Source organism: Oncorhynchus clarkii, chromosome 1 (assembly GCF_045791955.1).
Source record: "Oncorhynchus clarkii lewisi isolate Uvic-CL-2024 chromosome 1, UVic_Ocla_1.0, whole genome shotgun sequence".
NCBI lineage: Eukaryota > Metazoa > Chordata > Actinopteri > Salmoniformes > Salmonidae > Oncorhynchus > Oncorhynchus clarkii.
The window spans coordinates 70,472,188-70,485,728 of NC_092147.1; the positions used below are offsets into that span (position 1 = coordinate 70,472,188).

Below are 13,541 nucleotides of genomic sequence, written 5' to 3' on the forward strand. Positions count from 1 at the left end.
AAAGAGACACTGGAGGTTAGGTCAGCAACGTCAAGGCATACAAGACGACACCTGGAAGGGGAACATGCAGCGGGCACATGCAGTCTAACAAAATAGACACAAAACAAATTAAACAGGGTTTGAAAAAACGCCCTAAAAATAGGTTTGACCCCCTATCCATTATGACACAGTTCCAGACGCACAACAAGACTGATTCAGCTGCGCTCACACAGACGCACAGCACAGCAAGACTGATTCAGCTGCGCTCACACAGACGCACAGCAAGACTGATTCAGCTGCGCTCACACAGACGCACAGCACAGCAAGACTGAATCAGCTGCGCTCACACAGACGCACAGCAAGACTGATTCAGCTGCGCTCACACAGACGCACAGCACAGCAAGACGGATTCAGCTGCGCTCACACAGACGCACAGCACAGCAAGACTGATTCAGCTGCGCTCACACAGACGCACGTAGAAAGTCATGACACCTTCTCTTTCCACCGACCTCTTGTGGAACAATTTAGTGTCATTATGAGCAATCAACATCTCATATGGAGTTATTGTCACGTCTCTTGGTAATACAAGCTTGCTGGTTGTCTGTGGGGTGTCAGTGTGCTTAGTGAGGGGAAGTGGGCTGGTGCCTTGGTGCTCTACCAGCCTCCATCATTCAGCCATTCAACCTCTTTACCACAGGATTGATTCAGGATAGAGATATCTCCCGTCATCCCTACACACACACACACACACACACACACACACACACACACACACACACACACACACACACACACACACACACACACACACACACACACACACACACACAATTTGTGTACATGAGGGGAAAGTAATGTATGTGATTAAGGGGCTATTGGAAAACCATTAGAAGAAAGAGCACCACAGCACAGCAGAGCCCAGCACGCACAAAGGACCAGCACGCACAAAGGACCAGCACGCACAAAGGTCCAGCACGCACAAAGGACCAGCACGCACAAAGGACCAGCACGCACAAAGGTCCAGCACGCACAAAGGACCAGCACGCACAAAGGACCAGCACGCACAAAGGACCAGCACGCACAAAGGACCAGCACGCACAAAGGACCAGCACGCACAAAGGACCAGCACGCACAAAGGTCCAGCACGCACAAAGGACCAGCACGCACAAAGGACCAGCACGCACAAAGGTCCAGCACGCACAAAGGTCCAGCACACACAAAGGACCAGCACGCACAAAGGTCCAGCACGCACAAAGGACCAGCACACACAAAGGACCAGCACGCACAAAGGACCAGCACGCACAAAGGACCAGCACGCACAAAGGAACAGCACGCACAAAGGACCAGCACGCACAAAGGACCAGCACGCACAAAGGACCAGCACGCACAAAGGACCAGCACACACAAAGGACCAGCACACACAAAGGTCCAGCACGCACAAAGGTCCAGCACGCACAAAGGACCAGCACGCACAAAGGACCAGCACGCACAAAGGACCAGCACGCACAAAGGACCAGCACGCACAAAGGACCAGCACGCACAAAGGTCCAGCACGCACAAAGGACCAGCACGCACAAAGGACCAGCACGCACAAAGGACCAGCATGCACAAAGGACTATCACACACAAAGGACCAGCACACACAAAGGACCAGCATGCACAAAGGACCAGCACGCACAAAGGACCAGCACGCACAAAGGACCAGCACACAGAAACAGCTTTTAACAACACCGGGTGCCACGACAGCAAAACATCAGACCTCCTGTCTGTTCTTCTCAGCAGCCTGTGAGGCGGGAGAGGTAGAGAAGGCAGCGGCATCAGAAGACTTCTGCCCGGGAGAAAGATCGAGGGAAGGAGAGAGAAAAAAGGGATGGGGTAGAGAGAGTGGTTAGAGGCACGACAGGGAGAGAAAGAAACAAAGAAGAAAGGAGGTTGGCAGAGGACACGAGAAGGGAAAACAGAGGGAGTGGGGAGGGAGAGATGAAAAGAGGAGGGTTAGTTGACATCCAGTAGTGGATGCTGGGGTGTTTTTACTACCCAGCCTAGTAGAGTCGGAGGAAGAGACAGTCAGCACATTCACCAGAAGGTCACACACACTCCCATAAGATATAGAAGCAGATGAAAACTCATATGGTGAATGATTTGAGCAATCACACATACGCCTTAGGCTAGAACAATCCTGTGTGTGTGTGTGTGTGTGTGTTTGAAACAACAAAGGCCTTTTCTGCGTGGGCCAAGTCAAGTGGCTGTACTTGATCACATGAGTGACAGCCCTACTCAACCCTGACCTCCCTAAGAGACAAAAGAGCCATAGAGAGAGACAGAAAGGGAGAGCGAGCACCTCAAACCCTCTCTACTATTTACTGCCCACTAGGCTTCTCCTAGCTTCTCTTGTCCAAACTCAGTAGGTCAGGGACTAACTGAAGGTGCACTGATAGCACATCAACACAGTGGAGCAAAACTAAGCTATCCAATCTCCCTCGCCAGACCATCCCTGCATACAGTGCTGTTTAGGCTGATAGCAAAATGCCACTAGCGTTCGTTGGCAATCAGCGTCTGGAGGTAGGCAGAGTTTGAGTTCAGAGAAAGCAAGAGAGAGCGTGCATCATTTTCCAAATCTGTGTCCCCCCCCCCTTCTCTTTCCTCCTCTTCCGCTCTCTAAACTACCTGAGGGGAGAACACACGCGGAGCAAGTCTATCTAAAGTGAGTTTAGCAATTTCCTTCTCAGTTATTCATCAAACCAGCCTCTCTCACACCTCTGGATAAAAAGTCAAGTAAAAAAAAAAAACATTCAGGGGATTTTCTTGAGTGAGATTTCTGTTCCATTGTTTTTTTATTCTCTTTGATACGGAGAACAGAGACCGAGAAGCAGAAACAGCAATAACAGGCACATTTAGGATTTTGAGAGAGAGAGGAGTAGATGATAGACAGAAAGAGAGAGGAGAGAGAAGAGAGAGAGAGGAGTAGATGATAGACAGAAAGAGAGAGAAGAGAGAGAGAGAGAGGAGTAGATGATAGACAGAAAGAGAGAGAAGAGAGAGAGAAGAGAGAGAGAGAGGAGTAGATGATAGACAGAAAGAGAGAAGAGAAAGAGAAGAGAGAGAGAGGAGTAGATGATAGACAGAAAGAGAGAGGAGAGATAAGAGAGAGAGAGAGAGAGAGAGAGAGAGAGAGAGAGAGAGGAGTAGATGATAGAAAGAAAGAGAGAACAGAAAGAGAGAGAACAGAGAGAAGAGCGAGATAAGAGAGAGAGAACAGAGAGAACAGAGGAGAGAGAGAGAGAGGAGTAGATGATAGACAGAAAGAGAGAAGAGAAAGAGAAGAGAGAGAGAGAGGAGTAGATGATAGACAGAAAGAGAGAGGAGAGATAAGAGAGAGAGAGAGAGAGAGAGAGAGAGAGAGAGAGAGAGAGGAGTAGATGATAGAAAGAAAGAGAGAACAGAAAGAGAGAGAACAGAGAGAAGAGCGAGATAAGAGAGAGAGAACAGAGAGAACAGAGGAGAGAGAGAGAGAGGAGTAGATGATAGACAGAAAGAGAGAACAGAAAGAGAGAGAACAGAGAGAAGAGAGAGAGAAGAGATAGAGAACAGAGCTGGTGAAGTAGATTAAAAGGTGTTGGCATCAGAGGAAGGGCAGGGGTGTCGTGTTAGGGCTCGTACACACCAATAGCGTTTTCCGGCCGAGAGTGCCGGGTTCATCTCTACAGACACCTTGCTTGATGTGATTTTACCCAGCTACTTCAGCATCTCTCGAATTGTCTCAATGACATTTTCACTATATATTCGCTAGGGCCCTCAAACTCAATTCTGGACCCCTAAGCCAGTTCCACTGCATTTTCTTTATTATTGTTTCCCTCTAATCAGGGACTGATGGGTGCAACTACTGATCAGGTAGAACAGAAGAGCAGCAGGCTCCGGGAGTTGAATACCCCTGGCCGAGGGGATAGGGGCCAAGAGTTGATTTTGGGATTCGGCGCATGTCTTTCTCTATCTTGTACCAGTCTTTCACTTTCAACCCCCTTGTCACCATCTCTCTCTGGGTATTTGGAAACAATGATTGTCCCAGGAGTGTCAGGTAGTCTTAGACAGCGAGTTTGTGAGGTCTTGTTGACTTCAGTGTTGTGTGCACACACACACAGAGAGAGAGAGAGAAAGACACGAACAAAGACGCACAGACAGTACTATGGCATTCATGGCAGAACAATGGGCTCATGCATGGACTGCATCAGATGTGTTCATACCCATAATGCATCATTGTTATCTGAGTGATGGATGTTGGACTAGACAAGGGCTCTATTCTGTCTTTCACACACTCACACACAATGTAAATTCACATATGCACAAATTAACACACACATACAGTACAAACCTTATACACAGGTGTCTACCCAACCAGAAATATTTTCAGAGCTCACACACACTCACTACGTGCCCACACCCGGCATCCGTGCAAAATGACGAGTTGTTTTTAATAATTAATTTACATATAAAAGGCAGTGTCTGTGTGGTTGGCAGAGACAGACCCTAGATCAGAGTACTCCTGCTGGCAGAGCCAGAGACAGACCCTAGATCAGAGTACTCCTGCTGGCAGAGCCTGAGAGAGAGAGAGACAGAGCGAGAGACAGAGCCAGAGAGAGGCGCGAGACAGAGAGAGGCGCGAGACAGAGAGAGGCGCGAGACAGAGAGAGGCGCGAGACAGAGAGAGGCGCGAGACAGAGAGGCACGAGACAGAGAGGCGCGAGACAGAGAGAGGCGCGAGACAGAGAGAGGCGCGAGACAGAGAGAGGCGCGAGACAGAGAGAGGCGCGAGACAGAGAGGCACGAGACAGAGAGAGAGATGTGAGAGTAGGAGTCTGCATACATCATGTGTGTCAGCAAGGCTATCAGGCTTATGCTAGGTCGCAGGTGTGAGTGGACAGGGGGAGAGGGTTAGGCCTCAGGTGGAAAATGGGCTTTAGACACTCAGTGATCTAAGAGATGTGTGGACACACACACACACACACACACACAGCTGGGAATGCATTTAACCCATATATACTTTTCTTCTGAGACCAATATAAAAGTGTTCATTTCGTCAACTAAGTGACAAAAGTGTCAAACACCTATTTTTCAGTGGCAACTGATGAGACGATCTGAGTAAATAGACCCAGAAAAACTATAACTAAATGAAAATGACTTTTTACTTTTGGGTTGATGAAAACGAGACGAGACTAAATGACCTCTGTGACTAACATCAGACGAGTAAGTAGACAGGACAAGAGTTTTTGGAGGGATTGAGACCTTTTCAGTGTCATCTGCAATCTGGCGGCAACAAATCATAGACGCAAATAAGGCACACGCCATGTGGTTAAAGCTCCCGGTAGAAAAGAGGCCGATGTTTGGAGCAACTTTACTTATCGAGTAGATTCAAACAAGACCAAATGCAACGTTTCCACAGAGGACAGCTTTTGCACCCACAAATTGACAGGATGGGGGGAGAAATACTATTATATTTACTGTTAGATGAATACATGACTACTAGTGGTGGTATTATATTTATTGTTAGATTAATACATGACTACTAGTGGTGGTATTATATTTACTGTTAGATTAACACATGACTACTAGTGGTGGTATTATATTTACTGTTAGATTAATACATGACTACTAGCGGTGGTATTATATTTACTGTTAGATTAATACATGACTACTAGTGGTGGTATTATATTTACTGTTAGATTAATACATGACTACTAGTGGTGGGTGGTATTATATTTACTGTTAGATTAATACATGACTACTAGTGGTGGTATTATATTTACTGTTAGATTAATACATGACTACTAGCGGTGGTATTATATTTACTGTTAGATTAATACATGACTACTAGTGGTGGTATTATATTTACTGTTAGATTAATACATGACTACTAGCGGTGGTATTATATTTACTGTTAGATTAATACATGAGTACTAGTGGTGGGTAGTATTATATTTACTGTTAGATTAATACATGACTACTTGTGGTGGTATTATATTTACTGTTAGATTAATAAAATGACTACTAGTGGTATTATATTTACTGTTAGATTAATACATGACTACTAGTGGTGGTATTATATTTACTGTTAGATTAATACATGACTACTAGTGGTGGGTGGTATTATATTTACTGTTAGATTAATACATGACTACTAGTGGTGGTATTATATTTACTGTTAGATTAATACATGACTACTAGAGGCGGTATTATATTTACTGTTAGATTAATACATGACTACTAGTGGTGGTATTATATTTACTGTTAGATTAATACATGACTACTAGTGGTGGGTAGTATTATATTTACTGTTAGATTAATACATGACTACTAGAGGTGGTATTATATTTACTGTTAGATTAATACATGACTACTAGTGGTGGTATTATATTTACTGTTAGATTAATACATGACTATTAGTGGTGGGTGGTATTATATTTACTGTTAGATTAATACATGACTATTAGTGGTGGGTAGTATTATATTTACTGTTAGATTAATACATGACTATTAGTGGTGGGTAGTATTATATTTACTGTTAGATTAATACATGACTACTAGTGGTGGTATTATATTTACTGTTAGATTAATACATGACTATTAGTGGTGGGTGGTATTATATTTACTGTTAGATTAATACATGACTACTAGTGGTGGTATTATATTTACTGTTAGATTAATACATGACTACTAGTGGTGGTATTATATTTACGGTTAGATTAATACATGACTACTAGCGGTGGTATTATATTTACTGTTAGATTAATACATGACTACTAGTGGTGGTATTATATTTACTGTTAGATTAATACATGACTACTAGCGGTGGTATTATATTTACTGTTATATTAATACATGACTACTAGAGGTGGTATTATATTTACTGTTAGATTAATACACGACTACTAGTGGTGGGTAGTATTATATTTACTGTTAGATTAATACATGACTACTAGCGGTGGTATTATATTTACTGTTATATTAATACATGACTACTAGAGGTGGTATTATATTTACTGTTAGATTAATACACGACTACTAGTGGTGGGTAGTATTATATTTACTGTTAGATTAATACATGACTACTAGTGGTGGTATTATATTTACTGTTAGATTAATACATGACTACTAGTGGTGGTATTATATTTACTGTTAGATTAATACATGACTATTAGTGGTGGGTGGTATTATATTTACTGTTAGATTAATACATGACTACTAGTGGTGGGTGGTATTATATTTACTGTTAGATTAATACATGACTACTTGTGGTAGTATTATATTTACTGTTAGATTAATACATGACTACTAGCGGTGGTATTATATTTACTGTTAGATTAATACATGACTACTAGTGGTGGTATTATATTTACTGTTAGATTAGTACATGACTACTAGTGGTGGGTAGTATTATATTTACTGTTAGATTAATACATGACTACTAGCGGTATTATATTTACTGTTAGATTAATACATGACTACTAGCGGTGGTATTATATTTACTGTTAGATTAATATATGACTACTACTGGTGGTATTATATTTACTGTTAGATTAATACATGACTACTAGAGGTGGTATTATATTTACTGTTAGATTAATACATGACTCCTAGTGGTGGTATTATATTTACTGTTAGATTAGTACATGACTACTAGTGGTGGGTGGTATTATATTTACTGTTAGATTAATACATGACTACTTGTGGTAGTATTATATTTACTGTTAGATTAATACATGACTACTAGCGGTGGTATTATATTTACTGTTAGATTAATACATGAGTACTAGTGGTGGTATTATATTTACTGTTAGATTAATACATGACTACTAGTGGTGGGTAGTATTATATTTACTGTTAGATCAATACATGACTACTAGCGGTGGTATTATATTTACTGTTAGATCAATACATGACTACTAGTGGTGGTATTATATTTACTGTTAGATTAATACATGACTACTAGTGGTGGTATTATATTTACTGTTAGATGAATACATGACTCCTGGTGGTGGTATTATATTTACTGTTAGATTAATACATGACTATTAGTGGTGGTATTATATTTACTGTTAGATTAATACATGACTACTAGTGGTGGTATTATATTTACTGTTAGATTAATACATGACTACTAGTGGTGGGTGGTATTATATTTACTGTTAGATTAATACATGACTACTAGTGGTGGTAATATATTTACTGTTAGATTAATACATGACTACTAGTGGTGGGTGGTATTATATTTACTGTTAGATTAATACATGACTACTAGTGGTGGTATTATATTTACTGTTAGATTAATACATGACTACTAGTGGTGGGTGGTATTATATTTACTGTTAGATTAATACATGACTACTAGTGGTGGTATTATATTTACTGTTAGATGAATACATGACTACTAGTGGGGGTGGTATTATATTTACTGTTAGATTAATACATGACTACTAGTGGTGGTATTATATTTACTGTTAGATTAATACATGACTACTAGTGGTGGGTGGTATTATATTTACTGTTAGATTAATACATGACTACTAGTGGTGGTATTATATTTACTGTTAGATTAATACATGACTACTAGCGGTGGTATTATATTTACTGTTAGATTAATACATGACTACTAGTGGTGGTATTATATTTACTGTTAGATTAATACATGACTACTAGCGGTGGTATTATATTTACTGTTAGATTAATACATGAGTACTAGTGGTGGTATTATATTTACTGTTAGATTAATACATGACTACTAGTGGTGGTATTATATTTACTGTTAGATTAATACATGACTACTAGTGGTGGGTGGTATTATATTTACTGTTAGATTAATACATGACTACTAGTGGTGGTATTATATTTACTGTTAGATTAATACATGACTACTAGAGGCGGTATTATATTTACTGTTAGATTAATACATGACTACTAGTGGTGGTATTATATTTACTGTTAGATTAATACATGACTACTAGTGGTGGGTAGTATTATATTTACTGTTAGATTAATACATGACTACTAGAGGTGGTATTATATTTACTGTTAGATTAATACATGACTACTAGTGGTGGTATTATATTTACTGTTAGATTAATACATGACTATTAGTGGTGGGTGGTATTATATTTACTGTTAGATTAATACATGACTATTAGTGGTGGGTAGTATTATATTTACTGTTAGATTAATACATGACTATTAGTGGTGGGTAGTATTATATTTACTGTTAGATTAATACATGACTACTAGTGGTGGTATTATATTTACTGTTAGATTAATACATGACTATTAGTGGTGGGTGGTATTATATTTACTGTTAGATTAATACATGACTACTAGTGGTGGTATTATATTTACTGTTAGATTAATACATGACTACTAGTGGTGGTATTATATTTACGGTTAGATTAATACATGACTACTAGCGGTGGTATTATATTTACTGTTAGATTAATACATGACTACTAGTGGTGGTATTATATTTACTGTTAGATTAATACATGACTACTAGCGGTGGTATTATATTTACTGTTATATTAATACATGACTACTAGAGGTGGTATTATATTTACTGTTAGATTAATACACGACTACTAGTGGTGGGTAGTATTATATTTACTGTTAGATTAATACATGACTACTAGCGGTGGTATTATATTTACTGTTATATTAATACATGACTACTAGAGGTGGTATTATATTTACTGTTAGATTAATACACGACTACTAGTGGTGGGTAGTATTATATTTACTGTTAGATTAATACATGACTACTAGTGGTGGTATTATATTTACTGTTAGATTAATACATGACTACTAGTGGTGGTATTATATTTACTGTTAGATTAATACATGACTATTAGTGGTGGGTGGTATTATATTTACTGTTAGATTAATACATGACTACTAGTGGTGGGTGGTATTATATTTACTGTTAGATTAATACATGACTACTTGTGGTAGTATTATATTTACTGTTAGATTAATACATGACTACTAGCGGTGGTATTATATTTACTGTTAGATTAATACATGACTACTAGTGGTGGTATTATATTTACTGTTAGATTAGTACATGACTACTAGTGGTGGGTAGTATTATATTTACTGTTAGATTAATACATGACTACTAGCGGTATTATATTTACTGTTAGATTAATACATGACTACTAGCGGTGGTATTATATTTACTGTTAGATTAATATATGACTACTACTGGTGGTATTATATTTACTGTTAGATTAATACATGACTACTAGAGGTGGTATTATATTTACTGTTAGATTAATACATGACTCCTAGTGGTGGTATTATATTTACTGTTAGATTAGTACATGACTACTAGTGGTGGGTGGTATTATATTTACTGTTAGATTAATACATGACTACTTGTGGTAGTATTATATTTACTGTTAGATTAATACATGACTACTAGCGGTGGTATTATATTTACTGTTAGATTAATACATGAGTACTAGTGGTGGTATTATATTTACTGTTAGATTAATACATGACTACTAGTGGTGGGTAGTATTATATTTACTGTTAGATCAATACATGACTACTAGCGGTGGTATTATATTTACTGTTAGATCAATACATGACTACTAGTGGTGGTATTATATTTACTGTTAGATTAATACATGACTACTAGTGGTGGTATTATATTTACTGTTAGATGAATACATGACTACTGGTGGTGGTATTATATTTACTGTTAGATTAATACATGACTATTAGTGGTGGTATTATATTTACTGTTAGATTAATACATGACTACTAGTGGTGGTATTATATTTACTGTTAGATTAATACATGACTACTAGTGGTGGGTGGTATTATATTTACTGTTAGATTAATACATGACTACTAGTGGTGGTAATATATTTACTGTTAGATTAATACATGACTACTAGTGGTGGGTGGTATTATATTTACTGTTAGATTAATACATGACTACTAGTGGTGGTATTATATTTACTGTTAGATTAATACATGACTACTAGTGGTGGGTGGTATTATATTTACTGTTAGATTAATACATGACTACTAGTGGTGGTATTATATTTACTGTTAGATGAATACATGACTACTAGTGGGGGTGGTATTATATTTACTGTTAGATTAATACATGACTACTAGTGGTGGTATTATATTTACTGTTAGATTAATACATGACTACTAGCGGTGGTATTATATTTACTGTTAGATTAATACATGACTACTAGAGGTGGTATTATATTTACTGTTAGATTAATACACGACTACTAGTGGTGGGTAGTATTATATTTACTGTTAGATTAATACATGACTACTAGTGGTGGTATTATATTTACTGTTAGATTAATACACGACTACTAGTGGTGGGTAGTATTATATTTACTGTTAGATTAATACATGACTACTAGAGGCGGTATTATATTTACTGTTAGATTAATACATGACTACTAGTGGTGGTATTATATTTACTGTTAGATTAATACATGACTCCTAGTGGTGGGTGGTATTATATTTACTGTTAGATTAATACATGACTACTAGCGGTGGTATTATATTTACTGTTAGATTAGTACATGACTACTAGTGGTGGGTGGTATTATATTTACTGTTAGATTAATACATGACTACTAGCGGAGGTATTATATTTACTGTTAGATTAATACATGACTACTAGTGGTGGTATTATATTTACTGTTAGATTAGTACATGACTACTAGTGGTGGGTGGTATTATATTTACTGTTAGATTAATACATGACTACTTGTGGTAGTATTATATTTACTGTTAGATTAATACACGACTACTAGTGGTGGGTAGTATTATATTTACTGTTAGATTAATACATGACTACTAGAGGCGGTATTATATTTACTGTTAGATTAATACATGACTACTAGTGGTGGTATTATATTTACTGTTAGATTAATACATGACTCCTAGTGGTGGTATTATATTTACTGTTAGATTAATACATGACTACTAGTGGTGGTATTATATTTACTGTTAGATTAGTACATGACTACTAGTGGTGGGTGGTATTATATTTACTGTTAGATTAATACATGACTACTAGCGGTGGTATTATATTTACTGTTAGATTAATACATGACTACTAGTGGTGGTATTATATTTACTGTTAGATTAGTACATGACTACTAGTGGTGGGTGGTATTATATTTACTGTTAGATGAATACATGACTACTGGTGGTGGTATTATATTTACTGTTAGATTAATACATGACTATTAGTGGTGGTATTATATTTACTGTTAGATTAATACATGACTACTAGTGGTGGTATTATATTTACTGTTAGATTAATACATGACTACTAGTGGTGGGTGGTATTATATTTACTGTTAGATTAATACATGACTACTAGTGGTGGGTATTATATTTACTGTTAGATTAATACATGACTACTAGTGGTGGTATTATATTTACTGTTAGATTAATACATGACTACTAGTGGTGGTATTATATTTACTGTTAGATTAATACATGACTACTAGTGGTGGTATTATATTTACTGTTAGATTAATGCATGACTACTAGTGGTGGTATTATATTTACTGTTAGAATAATACATGACTACTAGTGGTGGGTATTATATTTACTGTTAGATTAATACATGACTACTAGTGGTGGTATTATATTTACTGTTAGATTAATACATGACTACTAGTGGTGGTATTATATTTACTGTTAGATTAATACATGACTACTAGTGGTGGTATTATATTTACTGTTAGATTAATGCATGACTACTAGTGGTGGTATTATATTTACTGTTAGATTAATACATGACTACTAGTGGTGGTATTATATTTACTGTTAGATTAATACATGACTACTAGTGGTGGGTGGTATTATATTTACTGTTAGATTAATACATGACTACTAGTGGTGGTATTATATTTACTGTTAGATTAATACATGACTACTAGTGGGGGTGGTATTATATTTACTGTTAGATTAATACATGACTACAAGTGGTGGTATTATATTTACTGTTAGATTAATACATGACTACTAGCGGTGGTATTATATTTACTGTTAGATTAATACATGACTACTAGAGGTGGTATTATATTTACTGTTAGATTAATACACGACTACTAGTGGTGGGTAGTATTATATTTACTGTTAGATTAATACACGACTACTAGTGGTGGGTAGTATTATATTTACTGTTAGATTAATACATGACTACTAGTGGTGGTATTATATTTACTGTTAGATTAATACACGACTACTAGTGGTGGGTAGTATTATATTTACTGTTAGATTAATACATGACTACTAGAGGCGGAATTATATTTACTGTTAGATTAATACATGACTACTAGTGGTGGTATTATATTTACTGTTAGATTAATACATGACTCCTAGTGGTGGGTGGTATTATATTTACTGTTAGATTAATACATGACTACTAGCGGTGGTATTATATTTACTGTTAGATTAGTACATGACTACTAGTGGTGGGTGGTATTATATTTACTGTTAGATTAATACATGACTACTAGCGGTGGTATTATA

At 37.1% G+C, this 13,541-nt stretch overlaps 1 protein-coding gene across 6 annotated transcripts in view; it reads right to left on the reverse strand.

Annotated features, from left to right (window-relative positions):
* Nucleotides 1-13,541, reverse strand: part of LOC139411532 (small ArfGAP 1) — a 60,648-nt gene that overhangs the window by 28,842 nt on the left and 18,265 nt on the right. For 3 of the 6 annotated variants that reach the window (XM_071158014.1, XM_071158024.1, XM_071158007.1), the window contains exon 5: nucleotides 1,738-1,806. The exons of the other annotated variants lie outside the window; for them this stretch is intronic. In XM_071158014.1, the coding sequence (XP_071014115.1) occupies nucleotides 1,738-1,806 (69 nt within the window). The remainder of the gene's footprint in view (nucleotides 1-1,737; nucleotides 1,807-13,541) is intronic. 6 annotated transcript variants of the gene reach the window in all.